The sequence below is a fragment of the Cydia strobilella genome, chromosome 9 (assembly GCF_947568885.1).
Source record: "Cydia strobilella chromosome 9, ilCydStro3.1, whole genome shotgun sequence".
Lineage (NCBI taxonomy): Eukaryota > Metazoa > Arthropoda > Insecta > Lepidoptera > Tortricidae > Cydia > Cydia strobilella.
Genome location: NC_086049.1, coordinates 10,066,678 through 10,079,312, shown reverse-complemented (window position 1 = coordinate 10,079,312; position 12,635 = coordinate 10,066,678). Strand labels below are relative to the sequence as shown.

General features: G+C 39.2%; 1 protein-coding gene across 1 annotated transcript in view; it reads left to right on the top strand.

Annotated features, from left to right (window-relative positions):
* LOC134744283 (serine/threonine-protein kinase/endoribonuclease IRE1) overlaps positions 1–12,635 on the top strand; it is a 45,952-nt gene that overhangs the window by 29,296 nt on the left and 4,021 nt on the right. The window contains exons 4-13 of the mRNA XM_063678036.1: positions 262–456; positions 1,711–1,951; positions 2,288–2,855; positions 4,478–4,659; positions 7,378–7,527; positions 9,166–9,302; positions 9,597–9,787; positions 10,792–10,925; positions 11,542–11,689; positions 12,326–12,514. Of these exons, the coding sequence (XP_063534106.1) occupies positions 262–456; positions 1,711–1,951; positions 2,288–2,855; positions 4,478–4,659; positions 7,378–7,527; positions 9,166–9,302; positions 9,597–9,787; positions 10,792–10,925; positions 11,542–11,689; positions 12,326–12,514 (2,135 nt within the window). The remainder of the gene's footprint in view (positions 1–261; positions 457–1,710; positions 1,952–2,287; positions 2,856–4,477; positions 4,660–7,377; positions 7,528–9,165; positions 9,303–9,596; positions 9,788–10,791; positions 10,926–11,541; positions 11,690–12,325; positions 12,515–12,635) is intronic.

The window sequence follows — 12,635 nt, the reverse complement described above, 5'->3', positions numbered from 1 at the left end:
TTCAATTACTTCCGCTAAACACGTCCTTAGGTGGATAAAGCCTCTGAACGTTCTACAAGGATATGTGCTACAACACCTTATATTTCGCCGCGATGTGACTATAATAGTGGTTGTGGACGATACTGGTCCCACATTTATAATTTGTATACCATTGCTCTGTTTTAAGTTGGCAGTGGGAACTAAAGCTAGAAAATGAGAGAGAGAGTTTTACTATAAGTGAAAAGTCGGTTGTAATGTTGTAATAAACTTCGTATGTTTTAGGTTTTGACAAGGCAAAGATTTTCAATAGCGACGAAGCGGACACGTGTTTTCCAGACAAAAAGCGTGGTATCTACATCGCGCGCACAGAATATAACATACTGATGCACGACTCGAAACATGAAGATCAGAAGTGGAATGTTACCTTCTTCGACTACTCGTCTCTCGCCATGGGCAAGGAGATGATTAATGATTACGGTCAGTTAATTAGTTTTCTACGATAAGATGTCGAATAGCGACGAAGTGGACACTTGATAGCTTGCTATCCAAACAAAAAGCGTAGGATCAACATATAATATCATCTCATCATACAACATATAATACCATATATATCTGAAAATCATTTCGCCCTATGATATATTTTATTACGGTAGGTTAGAAGTATCAAAATGGTTGAATATTAGTTTGTCAAGGTACACAGGACATGGTATTTCAGTAGGTAATTGATTTTGTTGGTCAGGCTGGTCAGGCTTTCAAAATGTTGATCTATTTCATAGCATTCGGTAAATAATAATAATAAAAATCGCATGTTGCTTTCTTACGACGCTCACCATTAACACTACTAAAGTTTGTCAAAGGACAGTCTCATTTCAAACACAGACAGAGAGAATCGTACTATCTTTGTCTTACACTCATCCTTTTCTTTTGGGTGCTAGACCCAAAAGAAAAGGATGAGTATAGTTTTTTTTGTTCTTATTCACTGACAATTTGGTTTGACCAACTATACATATTGAAGCCAAATAAGACTAGACCCTACGCATAGTGTTGTGTTCTTGCATGTGAGTAAGGTTGCCAGAGCTCAACAAGGGTGCGGAGTGTTAGGGTCAGCAACGCGCAGGTAACACCAGGTAGTTTGTTACCAGGGGCCTATTTCTCGAATGGTATGAGTCTAATATTATTAGTGTGTTGCCATGGTAACCCATACCACTTGACAGTTCGTGGACTAATAATATTAGTCTAATACCGTTCGAGAAATGGGCCCCTGAGGGCAAATATTTACCAGCCAGATTAATACGCGTTCAATGAACCTAGTTAGCCCGCATCACGATGCTCGGTTCTTTATCGCGTAGGCCTTTTCTAATCCATCTGTAACACCTTGTTATTTATTGAAGTTATTTTTATTCTACAATAATGAAGTTATCGCGTATTTCATTTAACTGAAATTATTCATAGGTATGCATAATGTCGTCCGACACTTTATATTAAATAAGATATCGACGTATCAGACGACAGTCCAATATTATAGTGTCACTAAGCGGTTTCAATAATGGAACCGGGAGTTGGCCATACAAACTCGGAAATAAAGCCACGCAATCATACCAAATTTACCTACTTTATTGTTAAAAAAAAAATACCATATATAGAAAAACTTGTACACTTGCGATTTATTATGCATAATGGCCGTTGTACCACGTAAGTACATAGTCATTTATAATTCTAATAAAATTTTAGGCATAATCCACTTCACATCGACATCCAACGGTCGCGTGATGTCCTTCGACCGCAAGACCGGCGACCTGGTGTGGTCGCACCACTTCGAGACTCCGGTGGTCGCCGCGTACCTGTTAGACAGAGAAGGACTCATCTCCGTGCCATTCAACTCGATTGGCGATGACACGCTGGACCACATCATGGAGGATGCCACAACTCTCAGCAATGGACAGGGGATAAAGAATTCTAATATTGAATTGTAGTAAGTAATTTAGCGTTGTTATATCAATATAAATATCTCTTTGTGTACAATTGTTATTATGGCGTGTGCTACGAAGCGTGACCACAATACCATAATTAAGTACTATTAAACACAGTAAATAACATAATGTACAGTAGCATAAAGTGAAAGCTTGGTATTTTCAGCCCTCATGGTTTTAAAATAGTCGCATTAGCATAAATGGACAATTAGAAATCTTCCTTATCGATAATCAATAAAATGTTTCCTTTTAACTGTATTCTGTTATATGCTTTTACGGTGGCCTTTAGAAAATATTGTTGTGTCCTAAAAGGTTAAAATAATCCTATTTTATTTCAGCCCAACATTGTACGTCGGCGAGCACAACCACGGCCTGTATGCTTTGTCGTCTTTAGTTGACAAAAACACCATCACTATATCTACGGGACAAACGCAACCATTACTCCTCGAAGGACCAACGGCCACGGAAAACAAAAACACAGAGAAACCATACGAGCCAGTTATAAATGTACATTACAAATTGAACGATTTGAATGTGCACGTTTCAGCGCCATACTTGTTGCTCGGACACTATAAAGTTCCAGAATTGACAACGGCCTGGTCGCCTACATTACCAAACACTAACTTTTTATTCAAAAACGACAACGATGCGATAAAGTTGATAAACGGCAAAATATCAGACGCTGAAAACGATGTGGAGAATGAAACAAATGAGAATTCTATGCAAGTGTCTGTGTCTGTTCAAACTGAAGACTTATTCGAAGGGTTTACGTTCAATTTTAGGCCAGATTTGTGGTACAAACGAGGCTATATATGGCTTCATCAGCAAGAGAATAAGGCGCTTAAAGTGGCGCTTATCATCTTGGTTGGACTAGTCATCGCGATGTTCTGGTATCTCCGGTATCAGGTATGTTATGATTACTTTGTAGATAAAAATACTGATATTAGCAAATTATGGTGTATTACCATCTGATAAATTTAAGACGAAAGTGAAGGAGCCTTTTCATACAAACGTAGTCCTCATTTTCCTCTCTGGATATTAACATTATTGAAAATATTTAGATACAATTTGTTGTATATCAACCACAGCTATGCCCCTACGTTTTTTTTTTTTCGAATTTTTAAATAACATTAGGATGTTGACAAAATGAAGTACGTATCTCTTAGAAATCTCGAATAACCGTGGTAAAAAGTAAAATGGATTCTGAGCTCTATTCTGCTCATGTTACAATTGAATTTCAAATGAAAGGTACGAGTTGACATTTACACGCATTCTCCACAGATGTTTGTGTACTAGTCGGTTAGTTGGCCATTATGCGCGATTGTTTGCCCAGCTGGAATGTTGACATTTTACATCAATTTTCAATCTTTTAAACTCATTTCATAAGTCGCTAACCACGGTTTATTTAGAAAGAAGATAACCTCATTTAAGTATACATAAGACAAACCAAAAAAAGTTTCACTAAATTACTTTTAAAAACGTATTATTTGCATATTACATATTTTACTTCATTTTATTTGGCAGTAGACATGTAGATAGGAGCATATCAAAGATTCTTAAATAAACGTTCCAAATTATTCAAGTTATACGCGTTCTTGGTATGTTTATCTCCATCCTTCATTCTCCGGTTGGGAATTCCTATTTATGTTACTAGTTTTTATTATCACCTTGGTATATTTGCAGTTGTAGAGCTAACGTTAAATCTAACAGGAATACATACGAATATGTCATACGCTTCATAATGCATCTATTGGCTTGCCATTTGATTCCGTGCTCTATCAACTGAAAAATAAAGTTCATTTTTCGATTATCGAAGTCTGCTAGCGGCTTTACGTAATAATAAGCGTCACTTAATTTACTGGTTTGCACACACGTTATTAATAATTTTGCTTTGTGGACTAAGGGCCTGTTTCACAATGTCCAAGTAAAGTCCTGAATAAGCTACTTGCCACTTATTTGACGAATAAAGTCATCGTTGGCGTTTCACAATCTCCAAATAAGCTTTATCTGCTGGATAAAGTGTTTTTTTTTGTAGGAATTTGAATTAGCTATCCAATACTTTACTTGGACATTGTGAAACAGGCCCTAAGTGTATATTAACTGTAAACATATTTTTCCTATTTAATTTTATTGTGTAATAATACTACGGGTCGTCCATTAATTACATCATACAAAATTTCGATTTTTTAGAACATATAGTTAACATATAATCAGTTTATCTATACATTTTCTACTTTTAACACTAATAAAATAAGTTATTACAACTGTGCCTCCTAGAAATGTTGGACTTGACGAAGCCTGCTTAGCCTGCGTTGCGGATATAAAATAATGGTCACTGAATAAAATCTATATAAATACAAAAAAAAATCTGTCAATCATAAACTAAAAACATTCACCTATTTTGGAATATTACGTCAGCAAACAAATTCAAGAGCATTTAACAAGTGCGGTAACTTTCATTCTGGTTTAATACTAGATCAAGATCTAGTCTAAGATCTCCCAATAACCAAATTCCTATTTATCCTTAGGCCCGCGAATTCCAACAGCTGTCCCAAGGTGGTTCTCGCGGTTCTAACTACTCCACGTCCTCAACTGGCGAGGTGACCGGCCAGCTGGAGGAGCTGGGCGACGGCGAGGTCAAGATCGGTCGCATCACCTTCCGCACCGACCACGTGCTGGGCAAGGGCTGCGAGGGCACCTTCGTGTACAGGTCAGTTCCAACTGTCCCAGGGTCTCACTCGGACTACGGCGATGTGACCGGCCACCTGTAGGAGCTGGGCGACGGCGAGGTCAAGATCGGCCGTATCACTTTCCGCCGACCGGCGAGGGCACCTTCGTGTACAGGTCAGTTCTTTAAATCTCATTTCCCATAAGGTCTTTTGTACGATTTTCAATCATATATTGCGACAAGAAATTTGCGAAAGGAACCGGATTATATTTCCTATCATATTTTGAGCATTATCCTTCGGCTTCCACTTATGAAATAATTGACGCCCCTATACCCATTTAGAGGCATGATGATAGTTGTGCCCTAGGTATACATTTTTTGAGGTTTATTGCATTTCTCGCTACATTACTTTGATATTAAACATACAAAATCCACTAAATCAATATGCCATGCCACTCATGCCAGTTAATTACTTTTTGGTAATTAAAATAGGTTAATTCGATTAATCCGTCCGCTACGGCTAGTCTATCAGAATAAAGAAAGAGTCTTTGATAAAATATTATCAGTGCAGTACAATACTTTAAAGCGATAGAACGGAATTGGAATCGGCAGAAAATCAATTATCAATCAGGCATTTCTTGCTGCGTCACAAAGATAACGAGCGCGGAGTTTCCCGCATGGTAAACAACGTGATTTTTAAGTTAACAAACATAAAATATGAAACGACGTTTAACGGCGGTTAGGTCAAACATAGAGTAACTTATACTAGAGCGGTACTGTCATAGTAAATTTTGTAACCCCAGTAAATTCACTGCCATCTGTCGACACACTTTAAAACTAAAAATGAAGATTTATAAAAATACGACAGAATGTATTTAAATATAGATAAATGTTTTTTTTTATTTGCATTAATTATTTTTATGATTTTGACCCATGTTCTTTCACTGATATGCGTTAAAATTGTTAAATAACAAACGAAACCGTCAACGCCATCTATACGACTGTAGGCCAAAACTAGTAGCGCCCTCTGAGCGAGAATCAAATTTTCTTGATTTTCGAGGCACGTTTTTTCCTTAGACTGTATCCATCTATTACGGAGTTATATCTATCTTTGGGTCAAATGAGTGACCGCTTTTTGGGTTTACGACCGCTTTAAAATTGTTTTAAAACGATAGGTATGTTAACCGTAGATTGCGGTTGGTATGTACAACAACAGTCTTTAAACTTTGACGATTTTTAACTATCAAGTTGCCTGTTTATTTAAAAAAGCCTAAGAGCTGCAGCATATCTTCTCTAATCGTAAAAATAAGGTGGGCTAGGTGATCTGTTAAGTTAGATCAATCAAACTAGCAAATTCGTTTGGTGCGTTTATTTGGGCTAGTATCAATTTTTTCACTCCACCAGCCCAAGTCGAGACATTCATTGCCCATCGAACATTAGCTCTACAATATTAATGCTATCCAGTCTTAGTTTTCCCTCTGGGTTCACCAAACTTATCTGGAAGCCAGATAAGATTCTGGATGGACTCCTCAGACACAAGTTCGTAGAGTGTAATATTTTAGACTAATCCCCAAACCTTATGCGCTTTTTCAAAAGGTGTTCGGTAGGATTAAAAATATACTCAAAATTATTTTTCTTAAACATGCTATGTAATATTGATATTACGTTCTTTATATTAGGCTGGGAAGTATCACGTCTCCGGCGTGGCTAGACGAGGGGCATGTAATGAAATTTCATACAAAGTTGCTGGCCTAGGCCGGGAAGTGGCTCTTTTTTAATTTCCATTTCACATATATTTGTGCCACAGCGTCATGGCATTCAACCATAAAAAAAAACTATAACCAATATTTGCTTATGGTTCGAAATGACATTCTGCCAATACCCCTATTAAAAAAAAACAATAAACGTTTTATTTGTATCAAATTTACAAAAAAATATATAAATAAAACATTATTAACAAATTCCAATAATATTGAATTGCAAATTTACCTACAAATACAGATTTAAACTATAGTTGGTCAAACCAGCTTGGCAGTAAATAAATTAAAAACTATACTCATCCTTTTCTTTTAAGTGCTGCTAGTACTAGTGTAAGACAAAGATAGTATGATTATCTGTCTATCTTTGAAATGACAGTCCTTTGACAAACTATTTTTCATTTAAATATTAGTGGTAACAATGTCTACTCAAACACGCGTAGGTATTTTTTTAATCGTTTTGGAGGTAAAGTTGAACATTTTTCATTCTGTATCTGTAATTCTATTTTATTGGATTTATTGTGCGTTGTTGATTGTATTTAATATGAGTTTCGACGAAAATATTAAATGAATACCTGTTAATTATACTCCATGTTTAAGGCAACTATGTATGTGAAGCATAATATCAACATAAAAACGATGTAATCTTAGGTTATGTGGCTAAAACTACAGTCAGACGGATGCAAGGCGAAAAATCAAAGATTTTTGTAATAAAATTTGTGTAATAAATTGATAAACTACATGTGTAAAATTTACGACACGTGTGATAAAGATAGGTATAGGTGGTACTGGTGGTAGTTATATTTTGTACCTAGTTTACTTTTAGTTCCTTTAGAAATAAAGCTTTAATTTCGTGGAGATTTCTTTATTCATTTCATTGCATGTTTAAGAAAAGCACTATACATACATCGGCGTGAAAAGTGGTTGTCGGCCTCACTACGTTTGGCCGGCAAGCCCACCCTCCCAGCCGCCCAGCCTCTGTAGTAATGTTCTATATTTCTAGGGGAACTTTTGACAAGCGAGCGGTAGCCGTAAAGCGTCTCCTGCCAGAGTGCTTCACGTTCGCCGACCGCGAGGTGGCGCTGCTGCGCGAGTCGGACGCGCATGCGCACGTGGTGCGCTACTACTGCACCGAGCGCGACAAGCAGTTCAGGTGAGATATATACATTACAATTTTGAACCTAAACGTTTGTCTGTGACAGTCATAAGTCTGGGTTAGGTTAGCAGTAGCCGACAAAAGGTGCTGTCTGAAATTAAACGTCATGCATTAAAAAGGCCCATTTACATGGTGTGAGTTTCTCGCCTCGACCATGCGATTATCGTAGCACGAGAAAAAATATGGCATAATGTAAACTATACGTACGATATCGTACAAGTAGGGGCGATAATCTCCTCGCCTTTGATGATTGGATGTCTCCTTGTAAACAAAACTTAAATGCGAGAATCGTATTTCGAGTTTATATGCTTTTCAGTCGTCATCATGAGTGCATTGCAAGAGGCTGTTCTGATTGTGTCGGTACTTTATACGTTTTAAACTTTACTTTTACATTTTGAATGTTTTATTAATCGCCAAAACGCACAACAAAATTTTTCTTTGAATATGAAATTATTCTTGAATGCTGCTGACTATTTCCCGCCAACTTTTTTTTCTTAAGTGCAACGTCACGCCATTTCAGCCAAGAGCCAATATTAAAATAAATGCAATTTAAATTATATTAAAATCAGTAAATAAATTTGTTTTTGTTAAAAAAAAAAAGATTTTTGACAGAAGATATTATCGCTGACTGTACTTTTCTTTTAACGAACAACTAATACTCATCGAGATAATTTTAACGAACCCAAACACATCTAGGTTGCGTTGTTTTATAGAGTTCACATGGTCACCTCCTGTGTCCATAATCAGACCAGTTCAATGGTACCATAATATTGCATTGTCACCCAACTCACATATGTATAGGACTTTTCAGCTCAATCAAATAATGGGAAGTGGGTTAAATTTGCAAGATTTGACCAGAACAAACATATTCAAACAAACAAACATTAAAAATAATGTGAGAAACAAGAAATATTATTACGAATATTTATGTGGTAAGTAAATGTTTAGCAACTAATCACGTAAGTTGACTGGCAAAACTCGTATGAAAATCGGTTCGGACCGATTCGTGCGATACTCGCACGTACGTGAAAAAATGTCATACGGAGTTTAGACGAGTCGAGAAATCGTAAGTAAATATCTCCCTAGAATGCGGCTCCTCGTGTAAACTATTTCGCCTGGCGATAATCTCCGTGCGAGTATCGAATGACATAATCGTAAGCGAGTTTATATTTCTCGCATGAATGTAAACATTTTTATACGATACTCGCCTGGCGATTATTGCATACGATAATGTCATACGATTTCTCGCCCCAAAACGTGCGAGAAACTCGCACCATGTAAATGGGCCTTAACACATTGAGTGCCCAGAACCCGTTCGGCGGGTTCTCTGTTCGTAATCGCTTTCCTATACAAAGCGGGAAAACGCTAGGATCGGCTACGAACGTGTGGCGCTACGAAAACGTTGGCAGTGAATGTGTTAAAATAAGGTTTACTACTGCGTGTAAAATAGAGGCGGTTCAAAGGTTGTAATAACAAATTGTGATGATTGCGCTGAGCGAGGCTTGGAATAAAAAGTATCCCTTTAGCTGGGTATACCTCGCGCACTGTCCCGCTACCGTACACATCTCCGATGGAAGGTCACCCTAAAAAGCTGTTGTACCATTTCAAATATCTCACAGTCACATTTGATTACAGGTATATAGCGCTTGAGCTGTGCTCGGCGACTTTGCAAGATTACGTTGAGAAGAAGTTAGATCACTGCAAGATAGACTCGGTGGAAGTTCTGAGGCAAGCCACTATGGGGCTCGCGCATTTACACTCTATGGATATAGGTTGGTGTTATTTTCTTTGTAATAAGTTTTCTGTTACAGCCAAAGTAACCAAATATATCATAACACACATTTGTGACGTGTGTGTTTAATGAAATGAATGAGTGAATGGAAATATCTGTGTGTATCAGACTAACCAATAAAATGGTGACTCTGGCTGTATATCGACACGTGTGTCAGTCACACAATGACAGATATAATTATCGTATCGTTTCGTCCAATCCATTCGTGCCAGCTTTCGTGAATCGACCTGTACTTATAGTCGTATAATATTCCATGTTAAACTCTTTCTTCCAGTCCACAGAGACATAAAGCCCCACAACGTGCTCCTCTCCATGCCGACCGGCACCGGCGAGGTCCGCGCCATGATCTCGGACTTCGGCCTGTCGAAGAAGCTGAACATCGGGCGCGCCAGCTTCTCGCGCCGCTCCGGCGTCACCGGCACCGACGGCTGGATAGCGCCCGAGATGATCAACGGTGAACGAACGGTAATACATCTACCTCTAACACATAATACCTGTAATAACTCTAGCAGGGACCGGACAACCCTTTCCGCGATAAAACCCTTTCAATGGGTGACACTTAAACACGGCTAACACATTGAAAGACTTTCCCTTTTGAACTGCAAGCCTATTCATACCCTTACCTTTGACTAACCCTTACCGAAAAGCTAACCAAAAATAAGGCTAGCTCTTAATAAGGGTTACCCTTATCTTTAAGCGCTTTTTATAAAGGTTTCCCTTTGCGTGAAGGAGACAGGATTAGTATATATCTAAGGTAGTGTATGAAAAGGAAAGAAAATACGTGCCTAGTCAAAGAACGCCGCCGTCGCCGCCGACGATCGCTCGGATTCGAAGTAATGTGTGCTTTATGAACAAGGTAGACGACTTAAATTAGCACGCTTATATGCTAAAAGGGAAGCCCTTTATAAGCCTAACCCTTATAAGCAATATGCAAGGTGTTGGTGAGCGGATGATAAGGGTTTTGTAAGGGTATTTGGGCTACCGATTACTCAAATGTGGTAGCTTTATATAAGGGTTTTTAAAACCAAAACAAAGGGTTTCGTCTGGAAAAGGGTATGGTGAGTTAAGCCTTATGCAATACCCTTATAAAACCCCGATAAGGGATAGCGGGCCGGTCCCTGAACTCTAGTTGCATAAGCCCCGGAGGTGCTGGCTGAATATTATTATTAAGAGAGAAAGTTATTAGAGTCTGTGTGGAAAGAGAAGAATCGTGGAATGTATGGGGCCCAATACATTCCACGACTCTAACAAAAGAGGATGCCTGTGCGAAGTGGAGGAGTAAAAGTTGTAAATTGGACTATGGGCTCTAAAGCAGCAGCTAATAAACTAAAACCGAGATGAGAGAGAGAGAGCGATATTAAGTTAACTGGCTGACAAATTGCTAAGTTCAATTTGACTGAAGTTGACTAGAAGCTAGAATTGTTTTCTTCCTACTAAGGATTTTTTTTATTCGTGACTCATTGTTTCAGACGACGTCGGTAGACATTTTTTCTCTGGGCTGCGTGTTTTACTACGTGTTGTCCCAGGGACAACATCCTTTCGGCGATGTGCTCAGGCGACAGGCCAATATACTCACTGGAGATTATAATTTGGAACAACTAGAGTAAGTACTTGCCATTCTCCACAGTGTTAACTGACCATTCGTAGCGTACCTTATTGCAAAAATATAGTGTTGCTTTTCGCACATGAAGTCAAGAAAGTAAATTGTGTCGTAAAACTATTTCTTGTTGTTATTTTATTCCATCGGCCATTGGACAATAGTAGCTAAGCAGTTTCCTAAAAAAACTGATGTACCATTGTTTACTGACATACTTGGTAGATGAATCGTTAAGGAAAGGGTATATAACTATGCATTTTTGGTTAATTTAAATACCACCAGGGTTTACAGAGAGACCAAAACAAACAAACGAGTGAAAAGATGACGATAATTCGCTTTTTGTTGGCGACGAAGCATTGATTGATTTTCTGAGTTCAGTATATAATTTTAAGTGTAGAATTAAAAGGAAACAGCCAACCACGTCTGTTATAGTAGAGCAAAATCTGTATTTTTGGAACGATGTTCCTTATCGGACGGTACGGACTTGGCGGATGGGGGCTAGGCGAAAAAAAGTGTAACATTTTTCCGTCACGATCCTTTCTTAACTTCGTTCCAACCGAGTGTTCGACGACACTCACGCATTTTTTTTAAATAGCGTACGATTTCGTTTTTTTTTGTTCAGTAAAGTGTTGCCGAATGAAGAGGTGTTGGTAACTAAGATCCTGATTCGCGCGATGATCTCCGCGCGGCCGCAGGCTCGCCCGCCGTGTGAGTCCGTGCTCAAGTACCCAATGTTCTGGGGGAAACAGTCTATACTTAACTTCTTACAGGTATGTGTTGTTTTATTAGGCTTCATTCAACGCTTTAATTTAGATGTTGATCGATAATCGTAATACAGTTTACAAGCGAATAAGAGAGCCTAAGTTTGTAAGTTTAAAAAATATGTTTGTAGGTAAAATGTAAATATCTAGGCAGAGGCAAGTTGCGGATCATACTTCAATCATGTGTTCTAATTTCAGTGAATAAGGGTCAGTTGCAACTCAGCAGAGACTGAAACATCCGTACAATACAATTTAGCGAATATTTTCATGGTGACAAGACTGTTTGATGCGACCGATCCTAAAGGCGGGATTCCACCAGCACAAGCATATTCACTACAAAAATGCTCGTGCCGCACACTGAAGGAATTCCTCCTTAAGAACATTTTCGAGCATTATTTTTAAACTGCCAGTCCATGTAATCTCCTAAGGCATAAAATTGCCACTGAAATATGAACCTATAGTGCTGGGTGGTGCACGGAATAGAGGTGATTTTGATTTGTTTGAAAATTTAACGAAACGAAAGAAATGCAACTCTGTTCCAATCGCATAGGGTTTAAATTTCATCGAACTGAAGAAGTACTATAGGCAGGACACTGGGCCTTAGGAGGGTAAAGGTTAGTGTAACAATGATGTAAATGATTTCAGGACGTGAGTGACCAAGTAGAAAGCCTCGGGCCCTCGGCTTGTGCGCACCCGCTGGAGACGGGCGCTCGCCTCGTGGTGCGCGGGGACTGGCGCGCGCGCGTGTGCGGCCGCGTGGCCGCCGACCTGCGCGCGCGCCGCTCCTACCGCGGCGACCGCGTCGCGCACCTGCTGCGCGCCATACGGAACAAGGTACACTGGGGACGGGGACGGGGAACGGCTCGGGCGCACCCGCTGGAGACGGGCGCTCGCCTCGTGGTGCGCGGGGACTGGCGCGCGCGCGTGTGCGGCCGCGTGGCCGCCGACCTGCGCG